This window comes from Aphanomyces astaci, assembly GCF_000520075.1.
Source record: "Aphanomyces astaci strain APO3 unplaced genomic scaffold supercont1.30, whole genome shotgun sequence".
NCBI classification, from domain to species: Eukaryota; Oomycota; class Saprolegniomycetes; order Saprolegniales; family Verrucalvaceae; genus Aphanomyces; species Aphanomyces astaci.
Window position 1 is genome coordinate 559,314 of NW_009798293.1, and position 11,905 is coordinate 571,218.

The 11,905-nt window shown below is 51.4% G+C and overlaps 5 protein-coding genes across 8 annotated transcripts; 3 read left to right on the forward strand and 2 right to left on the reverse strand.

Moving 5' to 3' along the window:
- Positions 1-1,213: 1,213 nt before the first annotated feature.
- Positions 1,214-2,986, forward strand: H257_10874 (hypothetical protein). The gene is made up of 6 exons (XM_009837595.1): positions 1,214-1,265; positions 1,319-1,367; positions 1,446-1,528; positions 1,586-1,661; positions 1,744-1,940; positions 2,012-2,986. Exons 1-6 carry the CDS (start codon positions 1,249-1,251, stop codon positions 2,877-2,879), a joined length of 1,290 nt encoding a protein of 429 aa, XP_009835897.1. The 5' UTR covers positions 1,214-1,248; the 3' UTR covers positions 2,880-2,986.
- Positions 2,987-3,387: 401 nt separating this feature from the next.
- Positions 3,388-5,204, reverse strand: H257_10875 (hypothetical protein). 4 transcript variants are annotated; one of them, XM_009837596.1, is made up of 7 exons: positions 4,981-5,204; positions 4,567-4,925; positions 4,374-4,518; positions 4,083-4,312; positions 3,872-3,997; positions 3,716-3,821; positions 3,388-3,657 (listed from the first exon to the last, which is right to left on the reverse strand). In XM_009837596.1, exons 1-7 carry the CDS (start codon positions 5,098-5,100, stop codon positions 3,406-3,408), a joined length of 1,338 nt encoding a protein of 445 aa, XP_009835898.1. In that variant the 5' UTR covers positions 5,101-5,204; the 3' UTR covers positions 3,388-3,405. The 4 variants fall into 4 exon arrangements, with proteins under 4 accessions (XP_009835898.1, XP_009835899.1, XP_009835901.1 ...); XM_009837597.1 differs by having other exon boundaries at positions 3,388-3,821; XM_009837599.1 differs by having other exon boundaries at positions 3,716-3,997.
- A 210-nt stretch (positions 5,205-5,414) lies between these two features.
- On the forward strand, positions 5,415-6,033 carry H257_10876 (small nuclear ribonucleoprotein Sm D2). The gene is made up of 3 exons (XM_009837600.1): positions 5,415-5,480; positions 5,542-5,709; positions 5,785-6,033. Exons 1-3 carry the CDS (start codon positions 5,473-5,475, stop codon positions 5,930-5,932), a joined length of 324 nt encoding a protein of 107 aa, XP_009835902.1. The 5' UTR covers positions 5,415-5,472; the 3' UTR covers positions 5,933-6,033.
- A 2,148-nt stretch (positions 6,034-8,181) lies between these two features.
- H257_10877 (hypothetical protein) lies at positions 8,182-9,000 on the forward strand. Its single transcript, XM_009837601.1, has one exon. It carries the CDS (start codon positions 8,282-8,284, stop codon positions 8,714-8,716), a length of 435 nt encoding a protein of 144 aa, XP_009835903.1. The 5' UTR covers positions 8,182-8,281; the 3' UTR covers positions 8,717-9,000.
- A 392-nt stretch (positions 9,001-9,392) lies between these two features.
- Positions 9,393-9,957, reverse strand: H257_10878 (hypothetical protein; the record flags this gene model as incomplete). The annotated part of the gene is made up of 1 exon (XM_009837602.1): positions 9,393-9,957. The coding sequence occupies one exon, from the start codon at positions 9,955-9,957 to the stop codon at positions 9,448-9,450; it is 510 nt and encodes a 169-aa protein (XP_009835904.1). The 3' UTR covers positions 9,393-9,447.
- Between the last annotated feature and the right edge of the window lie 1,948 nt (positions 9,958-11,905).

Below are 11,905 nucleotides of genomic sequence, written 5' to 3' on the forward strand. Positions count from 1 at the left end.
CATGTACTGCAGCATCAACAAAGTCTTGCTGACATCTTCAAAGTAGTTGTAGCTTGCATATATATATACTTGAGCGAAGATTACAATCTATGCACCACACTGAATGCAATTACCCTTGCGTACCCGTGTTGAGAGAACACCTGTGTTTATGAGCTCATTTTCATATCTGCATAAACGTGCATATATATATATATATATATGTGCTCAAGAGGGATGATACACTTTATGGATTCCCCTTCACGATTATGATGATGAAGATCCTTTAGATATCTGACTTGAACTTGTTTATATTGGAGGCGATGATTATTGTTATACAGACCTGTTCTGAAACATTAATGTGGAATCATAACATGCATCACCATATGAGCTTCTCCAATGCATATTGCATTTATATTGATTGTTCCAAAGGACGTGCTAGGATTATTGTTATACAGACCTGTTCTGAAATATTAATGTGGAATCATAACATGCATCACCATATGAGCATATCAAAGATCCTTTGTTCATGTAGTAGTCACGTAGTATGTAGCCACGGAACGGAGGTGATGACGATCACTTTTTCCTGTGTCTTTGATTCTATGATAGAAACAATATTGTGGAGCATGACAACACCTAAAGCGCTTATCCTTTCCCGTCGAAATGCATGTGTGTGTAGCTGTAGTAGAGTACTATGATGAAACCTTACACCTCCTTAATTCAACCGTGTTGATTTCAATTCTGTGTTATCATCCTGAGACTCTACTACAGTACATACTAGTTAGTACTTGTGTGTATGTCATGCCTGCATTTCATGTATTGTCGCCAGCAAAGATTACAATCTATGCACCACACTGAATGCAATTACCCTTGCGTACCCGTGTTGAGAGAACACCTGTGTTTATGAGCTGTCGACGCTACTCTTTACATTTTATCCCATTGCTTATTGCTTGGTCACCCAGTCCTGTCGATCTGTAGTGTGACCGCCCCATTAGATTTGCCCTGCCGCCCAACTATCCTAATATATAATCTACGCAAATCATGATGAATCTTCATTGTGTCCCGAGACTTTTGCGGAAGGCTTAGGTAGACTCAACACGCAAAACATATTGGTTTAACGTCCAGAGAATCAATTGGTACAAAGCGCAAAATAGTAGAGTAGTCGTCTGTCATTGGAAATTCAACTGGGCCTAAATTTTAGGCCATGACAAAATTGTCTGGTGGGGGTTTCAGATTTCACGATTCTAGTGAAAGGTTGTGTTATCGCCGACCATGGACGACGACTTCAAGTAAGCCCGAGACGTCAACGCCATTTCTAGCTCGAAGTGATCACGTATGCTAGGGACCGATATCGACACGTGTGGGAGTCGCTTGAGCAAGAGGACAAAGCTGTGCGTTCCAACCATCCACCACAGCAACATGCTTGCTAGCTAGCTACATACATACATGCTCATTTGTCGTGATTGTAGTTGGCTCAAGAGAAGAAGAAGCTCAGCGAAGAATGGGTCGTGATTGAAAAGTACCAGCAGTGCTACGAACAGGACCGCGCCACGTACGCCCCCCACATTCATTACAAAGGACATCAATATGTCTCATATGGTGGCCACAGGTTTGAAGCCATGGTCCACGACAAGTTTGCGTTTCTGCCAGAGGATGAGATGGTGCAGTTCAACATTGGCGGCAAAGTACTCGAACTACAACGAACACCCCCCCCCTCCATCCATCCTTCCTGTGTCACGTAATGTCACACTCGTTTGTGGCCCGTAGCTGTTCAAATCCACCGTCAAAGTGTGGACGCGCGACCGGTTTTCCATCTTGGCGCACGTGTGCACCGCCACGCCCAAGCTCGCGCGCGACAGCCGCGGCCACTTTTACTTTGACCGGGACTGGTGGATCTTCAAGTACATTTACGCGTTCCTGCGTGACAAGACCCTGCCCGATTCCATCGACGTCTTGCGAGACTTGTGAGTGTTCATACCCCCTAGAAACCCCCCCACTTTGTTGACACCACATTTCGCGATGGCATTCTGCACAGGTACTACGAAGCGTCGTTCTACCGCATCACGTTATTGCGCCATGCAATCGAAGCGTTTTTGAAAAACCAGTCAACCGCTGGACAATCTGACGTTAGAAAAGGACGAAACGACCACGGGGGGTACGTCACGTCCGACGACCTTTACCGACAACCCAAGGATCGAGTGGCGTCTGCTACGGTGCCGACGATGCCGGAGCGAGAGTGGGCTAGTGGTAATTCCACTGCCGCAGGGGGGGGTAACAAACCCCTCGCTCCCAAACTCGCACGCCGGCCGTCCATGACGAAACATCACAACAACGAGCCTGAACTCCGGTCAGCGCCACCCCGGGTCCATCCATTTCATCAAGAGGAAACGAAAAGCCGACTCAACATCCACGTGCCATCGCAGCCATCGTACATGAACCATACATACGATCAACAACCACCGTACGACCCAGCTTTGGATTTCATCGACAGACGCCAGCAGCACCATCACCACCAGCATCCGTCCGACTACTACTCGACAACTCATAATATAGGCCAACACGATGATCGTCATCGTTCCTGGCAAGATGAATACGACCACGATCCGCGCCGACGAGACGGTTTCGAAGGGGACGGCGGTGGCAGACGAGGGAGTCGTAAGCAGCCACACCTGGCATTTGACCCCCACCGTGACACATACCACCGTGATCACCAGGACGCACGAAGGCCATACGAACATGACGTGGCAGGCCGTGGTCCGAGTAGCTATGCAAAGCACGATCACCCTCTCCGTCGCCCCGAAAGCTACAATCATGACCCCCGTCGAGGTGGTGGCCCACCCTTGTCTCCACCTCTGGCCGACCCATATGGCTTCTTGTCGCGGCGAAAACATAGTAGCATGTAAACGATAAACCCACTTTTTCTATTCAGTACACGTGACAACAGCGGTTAGTATTATTTAACTATGGAGGCACATCATCGGTCAACCACCATTGTCCGTTCGGATCAGCTACAGGCAGACTTATGTTAGTACATCGGACATGTAATCGTGCCGCCATACCTGTGCTGGCTTGAGATACACGTCGACGGAAGGATGGCTGTTTGTCGTGCCGACGCCGCTCGGACGCACTGAGTCCGATAAAAGGCGACCTTGGCGACCCCAGACATGACATATCTAAGGGAGGGATGCTAACGTGCCTTCGTCGAGCGGCCAGCGGGAGCGGTGGACGAGGGTTTGTCGATGATGAGTCGGGTATGTCGGCGCCCATCGCAATTGTTGCTTTATGCCATTACAATGGTAGGACGCTGGGTACCATGTGATCCTGTGTTTCGCAGGTCACGGGAGAGAGGTTTGCGTGAAATTAGGGTATTATCCGGATAAAAGACGACGTTTCAAGATCCAACACGTCTGATTGGATAAAAAACAATATTTATTCGATTTGGCGAATGACACTCTTCTTGCGGATGTCCACAAGGGGCACCTTGCCGGGCTTGGAATGCTTCCGCACGTTCGCAAGCTTGATGGTCTCGCGCTCCTTGACCTCTTGCTTGGCTGCCGTGGCCTTCTTGATGGCCTTGGGCACATGGCGGTGCTTGGCAATGCGCTTGACTTCGGTCAGATGCTGGTATCGCTTCTTCAACGCGTCGTTGTACTCAAGCTTCTTGCGTTCACGGGGGTTCAACTACATCATGTTCTTCCATCAGACTCTCCATCGTCGCTCAATCACTCCAAGGTCGTACCTTGCCCAACGAACGAGACGCCTGTGCCTTCCAGATACGAATGTTGGTGTCGTCACTGCCCGACAACACAAACTTGGCGTCAGCACTAAACTTGACGGCGAAAATCCTAGGCCACACACACAAAATCATTTTTTCCATCGGCAGGCACGTCCATACCGTTGCATGCGCTTGGTGTGATACACTTCGCGGCTCTTGGAGCTCCGGACGTTGAAGATGCGAATGCTGCGATCGTACGATCCGCTCACAAACTCCTTGCCCGTCGGCGAGTACGCAATGTCCATCCTGCAATCACCACCACATCAACATCATCTTCCCCCCACTCCATCTCTCCTCTAGGACCGCCATCATCACACCAAGAAACACTTACACGGCAGACACGTGATCCTTGTGGATCATGAGCGCGCGATCCAAGTTGCGCATGTCAAACGTGTACAGGTTGTGGTCTTCGTTCGCGACCGTAAAGTGGTACGGCTCCATGGGGTTCCATGCCAACGCGTTGTTGCGCATGTCCATCACGATCTTGCGCATGCTCTGGGCGAGACGCGTGTCGTACAATGCCACCGCGCGGTCTGACCCCGTCGATGCCAGCAGACTCGGCTAGTTCGAAATTCAGATTATAAATAGATGAAATAAATGAAATAAAGAATCCATCATCTACCTCGGCCGGGTTGAACTTGACGCTCGTGATCGAGTCAGCGCCCCACGAGTAATTGTGGATCGGGTCCGACCGGTTGTGGTCCCATACTTGCACCACCGAGCTGCACGTTGCGAACGTCGAGTTGGTCCAGTGGTGGTCGATGCCCCTACATGAACGTTCAACAACGAAGAAGGATCGAAGGAGGTCGACGTACATGAACGATTCCTTGCCGTGGAACGTCTGGATGGCTTCGGGCGCGTCGTCCTCGTTCGCAATCGCCATGCGCCACTGCTTGATCGTTTTGTCTTCGCTGCACGAAAAGAACGAGTTGCCGTCGGGCGCGACGGTCAACCCACGGACAAAGCCGGCATGCCCGTACACCGACCACACGCACTTGCGGCGAGGCAGGTCCCACAACCGGATTTCACCGTCGCACGCTCCGCTCACGAACTGGACCAAACTCTTGTTGGACGTACCAAAACAGCTCACGCTGTCGCAATGGCCGTCCAACGCGCCCACGAATGGCTTGGCAAACAGTTTGTCGAGCTTGACAGCATTCAACGCACGCGTGTACTAGAGAGAGATGATGGCGACGTTAGCACACGACACGACGATCTGGGAGCCCTACTTCGCGTGGGCGTTCAAAAGGATGCAGCTTGGGGTCAAAGTTGCGATGAATCTTGGTGCGATCCGTCGCCAGTTCCTGTGTGAACGTCTGTTCCACACGAGAGATCGTCTTGACTTTCATCGAGGCGGCAGTGGAAGCGGCAGATATTGAAGTTGCTCCACCGATTCCGTCAGGGTGTAGTCGCGCGAGCCAACCAAACCTCGAGTACGGGAGGTCAAAAGAATGCAATGCCACAGGTTTTATGATGGCCTTGACAGCTTGCAATTCCAAATACTGTATATTAATTGTGAGAAGCATGCATTCATGGAGTATTGCAAGCTCAATAAAATGCAAATTATATTGCAAAACTTGTATAAGGTGCCAAATGTTTAGATAAAAATGTGAAAAATGTAAAATAATACACTAAGCAATATAATAAAAGTACCCCCAATTGGGCGAAAGCAAGGGTGGAGAACAGCTCGAATATTTGTTCCCACACAGGATCTCCTCAACATGGCGACGTATGATGCTATACGATGGCTATGGACATGCATCGAAAACTCATCCTTCATCGTCACGTAGGATTGACGACAAGCGCGCCGGCACAAAGGAAGAAGAAGAAGACTTCTTGACCGGCCCTCTGTCCGTTTTGATGCAAAGTGTCAAGAACAATTCCCAAGTGCTCATCAACGTGCGCAACAATCATAAGTTATTGGCCCGCGTCAAGGCGTTCGACCGTCACTGCAACATGTACGTCCATACACGAGGCTCAATTTCCCATACAGTGGCTTTGGGCTTGGGTCTCACTGGTCATGTGCCATGTAGGGTGCTGGAGAACGTCAAGGAAATGTGGACCGAAGTGCCCAAGTCGACTAAAGGTAAGGGCAAGCCGAAAAACGTCGAGCGCTTCATCAGCAAAATGTTCCTGCGTGGCGACTCGGTCATTCTTGTCTTGCGAAACCCCCATGCATAAGCGACGGCCACGCTGTAATTCACCTCAATAAACCACCTCCAACTTCTCTATATCGACACCAATGAACCGATACGAGTCCCCATGCTTGGTCCGCGCATTCCTCATAGATGCTCGCTTCATCGCACATTCATGCCTGCTCGGGCCAAGATGTCGTCCGTTCGCGCCAGTGCGTGCAGCAGTTGCGATAGGTGCTGGCTCGCGGCCTCACCACCTCGAGGCACTTCACCGCTGTCTCCGCCCAGCGTATGGACTGCCAGCTGTAGCATCATGCGACGTTGGTTAAACACGTCGACAAAGAACCGCACGAACGATTCGTAGCCAACCCGCCCGTCTGTCTTGGCTCGCGGAAACGCTTCCCACATTGCATGACTACCCACAACAACTCTGTCAGTCTGAATCCTCCCGACTTGGTCGCATTCCATTGGACTTTAGCCCAATCATAGTTGGTCACATATTTATCACTGTCAAGCATCCAGTACAAACACCCGTTCGTGATCAAATTGACTGTGAGTAGTAGCCAGATAGAAGATGTCTAGATCTTGTAGTCATGGTGATGCTGAATGACGTACACGTGGGCACTGGTAAAGCCAGCGTTCATGGCTCGAAGTCCGTGAGCAAAGCTGGTCTTGGTGACGTGACCTTGCGACGTCGCTTGCATCGCTGCATAGAGCGAGTCCAACGTCGCACGTTGCGGCGGCGTCTGGGCTTCCAGCCATCGGCAAATGGAGAATAAGAGCGTCCGCACTTGCTTGGCCAAGGTGGCCGACCTGGTGGGTTTGGCTTTCACGGGGGATGACGTCGTCGTGTCGATGTGGGAGAGGGCCAGCTGCATGCGAAAGGCCGGGCCTTGCTTGGCGGTTGGTGGTGGCTGATTGGTTCGGTTGGCATAAAGGCCAGCGGCAAACTGCAAGATCCGATCGCGGTGGAGTTTGGACGGGATGTGCAGCGTATGTCGTAGGATGTCGGGCGTGAGCTGACTCAATTGAGAGGCGGACGTGATGCCATGTTGTCGAAACGAGGGCTCGTACAGACTCAAGTGCATCGCATGCAGCCACGTCGAGAGATTGAACTCGTCGGCTGCTTGGGCCGCGTTCGGGGTGGACACGGGTTGTGCCGTCTGGTTGGTAACAATCGAATGGTCATACAGATGTAGCACACACAAATGAAAGTTTGGAATCAAAGAAATACGAACCTGAAGGAACTGAAGGCGGCGCTGGCCTGCCAAAAGCAGCGCCACGTGCTCTGGGCGGTGACACTTGAGCGCCGGCCCAAGATCGTCAGGCTCCAGCTGCAGAAACATGTGCAGGCCCACGCTATCGAGTTGCCGCACGTACATGATGAGTTCTCGGTCTTGCGCACACCAGTGCCTACCAGCAACTAAGTTTACACCTTTCCTGTCGACTCGTTTGACTGGCCCTGCATACCGGAGACCGAGAAAGTCGTGAACATCGTCCAGCTTGGCTACCCGTTGCTGCGTCAAAATGTCCTTGGACAAGCGCGTGGCATTGGTTTTGGACAAGGACGCGATGCCGTCCACGAGCTGGAGGCGATGTTCCGCCGAACAAAAGAACAGCGGAAGCGTCGGGAGCAGCTTTTCCAACACACTATTTGTGTGGGGGCTCTTCTGGGACAGTGACATGGTGGAGAGTCGCGACGGCAGCGACAGAAGCTCGTGACCGGTCGCTTGGCATGCTCGGGCGGCGTCCGGGGGGAGCTGGAACAGCGCGGCGAGCCATAGCCCCACCGTGTCGCAGGTCCACGTGGCGGGTTTGAGCGTGCGGTGCTGGTGCCATTGGGTCTTCCAGTCGTGAAAGCACCGACCCATCTGTCGATTATGGACATTGTCGAAGCGGCGGCCGGCGACGATGACGAGCCTCGCGCGCCGCCGCCACCGTCGAAAGATGTCGCGCTGAAGGTCCCGTGCCCGTTGGTGGCGTCGATGTCGGAACACGTCGGCCATTTGACTTGCCACCACCTGTTGCTTCCACTTGACGAACCGACGACCCACTTGGGCGCTCCCCAACGTGTGCCCCAGCCGGAGAACCGCTCGCCGTTGTTGCCGGCGGATGGCCGCAGTCGCCTTCCATTCGTGAAAACAACGATCGATCGTGGCTCGGTGGTGCTTTTGGGCCAACTTTCCAGCGCATCGACGACGCGACGAGAATGTTTTCCATTTTAGAAACATGCCCTTGAAGTGCCTCGCACGTGCGCGGGAGTGCTTGTGGTGTACCTACATACACGGACAAGTGTTTGCCAGTCACCAACACTAACACGAAATCAGACAGTACGAGTTTGGAGCGGGAGTGGTGCTTTGCCCACGCACGGAGCGATCGCAATTGAAACGCCTCCATGGCCAGCGCAAACTTGAGGGCTACGTGGTGTCGCTGGGTGCTGCGTCGGCGCCACGCCCGGAAACACCGCGCGACCCGACGTTTGTGGCCATGTTGCCCAAGGCGCCTAGCGACATGGCGCACTTTTGACGTGGCGGCCCAAGAGCGGAACGTTCGCGAAAGCAAACCCCGAAGCGTTCGTGCCCGGTCGGCTTCAATGTCGGCCCATATGTCGTGGTATTTGTCTTCAAGGGCAACGTCGTCGGCGGGGGTGAGTGAACTCAAGTGTTTGAGGGCATCGTCGAGAAGGGAATTCACTGTGGAAACGGACGTCGACGGCAAAAACAAGACGTGCGAGTCCAGAGAAGGATGGGCGACGGCATGGTGGATGCGGCGGTGGTGGGCGAGGTCGTCTGCGATGGAGTCGGGCTCGATGTCGTCCACGTACTCTTGAAACGACGACGAGATGGACGCCATGGAGCTCGGGACATGGAGCCGAGGGTGGGTGCCACCGGTGGACATTGTCGATGCAAGTGGAGTTGTGGTAGCAGGCGACGAGGTTGGTTTGGGAACTTTGACGGGTTGTTCTAATGCAAGATTTTCATCCATAGGAGTTGCCGAACCTTCTTGTGGGATCGTCGAAGGCGTGGGGGTATTTGTGTTTGGAGCTGTAGGGGTCTGCTGATTTGTGGCAGTAGCGGGAGCCACCGGGGTAGGTTTCAGAGCATCTGCCGCCGCTGGTAGTGTAGAAGCAGGCTTCTTGTCCACAGGAGTTGCTGCAACTTGTGGTACTGAAGATGGTTTGACAGTGTTCGTGGCAGGAACCGATGTTGCGGATGGTGTGACTGATGATTTAGACGGCGCAGATGCATTGGTTGTAGATGCAGCAGTGGCTTTGCCTGAGGGTGTGGGGGAGGCCGGTGTCGGCTTGGCTTGCGACGTGGTGTCGCCAGTCGTTTTCATCTTGGATGCATGAAACTCTAGTAATGATGGAGCTATTTTTGGAGTTTCATTTGCGTTGCACGTCACTTAAGAGCATCTCGACAGGTTCAACGACGAACGTAAGCCAGTCAATAAGAATAACGTTATCGACAACTTGTGATGCAAGACAGCTCAGCAATATAAACTCGATCAAGTCTGTGGCTTAAACCACCAATATTTAACGCTAACATGGTACATTGTGGTTTATTGGCGGACGGCTACAAGCACGGCGACAGCAACCGCCACTGTAGTCGACATTGTGGCTGCGCTCGAAGGCTTCGGGGCAACTATCGTGGCCGCGGGGGGCGCGTCGGACTTCTTGGTGGAGTTGCCACCTGACAAGGAAGTGGTCGAACACTTGAGAGCCGTCAGCTGGTCCGGGGTGAACTTGTCGGCAGTGCCAGGGGACGTGGCTTTGATTCCAGACACCAATGAAGAGCCCACAGTCCACGTGCAGCAAGGGTCACCCAGCTCTTCGCCGTTGGTGGCGCCGTCGTTGTCCGAGTCGGCTTTGCACAACTCAGGGGTCCACTTTCCCCCCGCGGACGAAAACGCAATGCCAAATGGGTTGCGAGCCCCCCCGCCAGAAGGGTTGTCGTGGCCGATGGCGACGTTGCCGGCCACCTTGTCTCCGTTGGGGAGCTTGGCCACGTATGTCTTGTAGGCTGTGGCGACGGAAGCCATGGCGAGAACAATGCTGACGAGTTGGACCATGGTCAATGTTTGGTCTGAAGGCGGAAATGAAAATGGAAGCTCAACCCTCCAGCGGCGAATGCAATACAGTGCTACAGTACACTGTAGTAACGTACTAGATTGTTCTACAACCAGGTGTAATTGAGATTTTGTGATTTATATCATGCATACGTATGCTTACCAGTGATTATTCGTATATGCTTACAGGAAAAACTAAATGGTGAATGCTATTAGGTGCCCAAAATTCCTTGTTGACAGTGGAACAATCAATATGAACGGTGAGATTCAAAAGGGGTTTCTTCGCCCTCGACCACAGCTACCCCACTGACCTCGAGCGCAGCCACAACGCTGACTCCAGGTTTTCGCCATTCGCGATACTACCGTAGTAAGTCTTAAGTACTTATATCAAGAACCCTACCGGTAGTGTTACCAGATTTCGTGTATGATTGCCTGTAACGTTCGAAGTACATTCCGGTGCAACCCACAGCTGTATTGTACTGTACAAATTCCGGTGTAGCAATCAATCGTGATGGAACAATCGTCGATAAAAGATCGCAGTCGGGCTATGAACGATGCAATTTCACCAGGGCTTTGGATCGTTATCAACCAGAGCTTGAAACTTTGCCTTTTACTCGCTGTGCAGGGTAAAATGTCATGCCTGTACGGTACTATGAATATCAATAGTACTATTAATAGTACAGTAGTACTACTACTAGTACAGTAGTACTACTACTACTACTAGTAGTTACTATTAATACGTAGTAACAACAGTTACGGTAAGTAACAATAAGTGCAGTACTATACCTCCTTGGCTCACAATACAGTGTGTGTACCGGTACTTGCTTGGTTGTGGCTTGGCTCAATTGACTAACTACAGTACAGTGTAATGTTACTGTATGCCATCGGATTGTCCAACATAACCAGCGTCTGTTTATTGCATTCGCTGCTGGAGGGTTGAGCTTCCATTTTCATGTCTGCCTACAGGCCAAACATTGACCATGGTCCAACTCGTCAGCATCATTCTCGCCACGGCTTCCGTCGCCACAGCCTACAAGACGTACCGTGGTACGAGGCCAAGCTCCCCAACGGAGACAAGGTGGCCGGCAACGTTAGTACACCATTTTTCGTTTAACAAGTTCAGGTTATTTCTGGTATATTTCGTCCAACGCACAACTGATTCACGCCATGTGCGTTATGTTCGACAAGCCTTCACAATATATTTCATCCATACCCTTATACTAGTATTTCGACTAAGCGTAATGTCCGGTATATGTCGTCACCCCGAAGCCGGTATATTTCACACGTTGTTCAATATATTTCAAATGATGTTCCAACTATTTCGATAAGTAATCGACGGAACGAAGTACAGTAGCCAATGAAATTTTCGATAAAAAACTTTCGATCAATCAAATTACAGGCGTATCCAGTGCATTACCAAGCTTTGCCATGTCACAAAGAGTTCAACGTTGTATCGGACAGGAGTCACAGTGAGTTTATTTAGTTCAAGTAAAATGACGCTCAACGATTTCTGGTGGATTTGACGTCGTTCGTCGAATCTACCGAAAATACCAATTTTTAGCTGCGATTTACTTGATTTGCTTCGAAAATCGAAACATCATTCTAAATATATTGAACAACGTGTGAACATATACCGGACATTCGTCGAAATATAATGCAACGATTAATTCAGTTTGGATTATCATTTTTAAGACATTCCTCCGCCAGGGCCGACACAAGAACCACATGTTATCGAACTGCTTCGCCAATTGTAACGCGCCTGCTTGACCAGGGGCGGTGTGTAATCTTCGGTTTTTACTTCGCTCAACGCTTCATACCTCGTGCTTCGACCGATCTTCTTCGAAGTTCGGTCCTCGTCTTCGTACGCGGCCCTTGTTATCCGGATTCCCCAGGGGAGGGACGGATAAATCCTTGCGGAAATAATCCGGGGAATCCGGGGATCGAACCCACG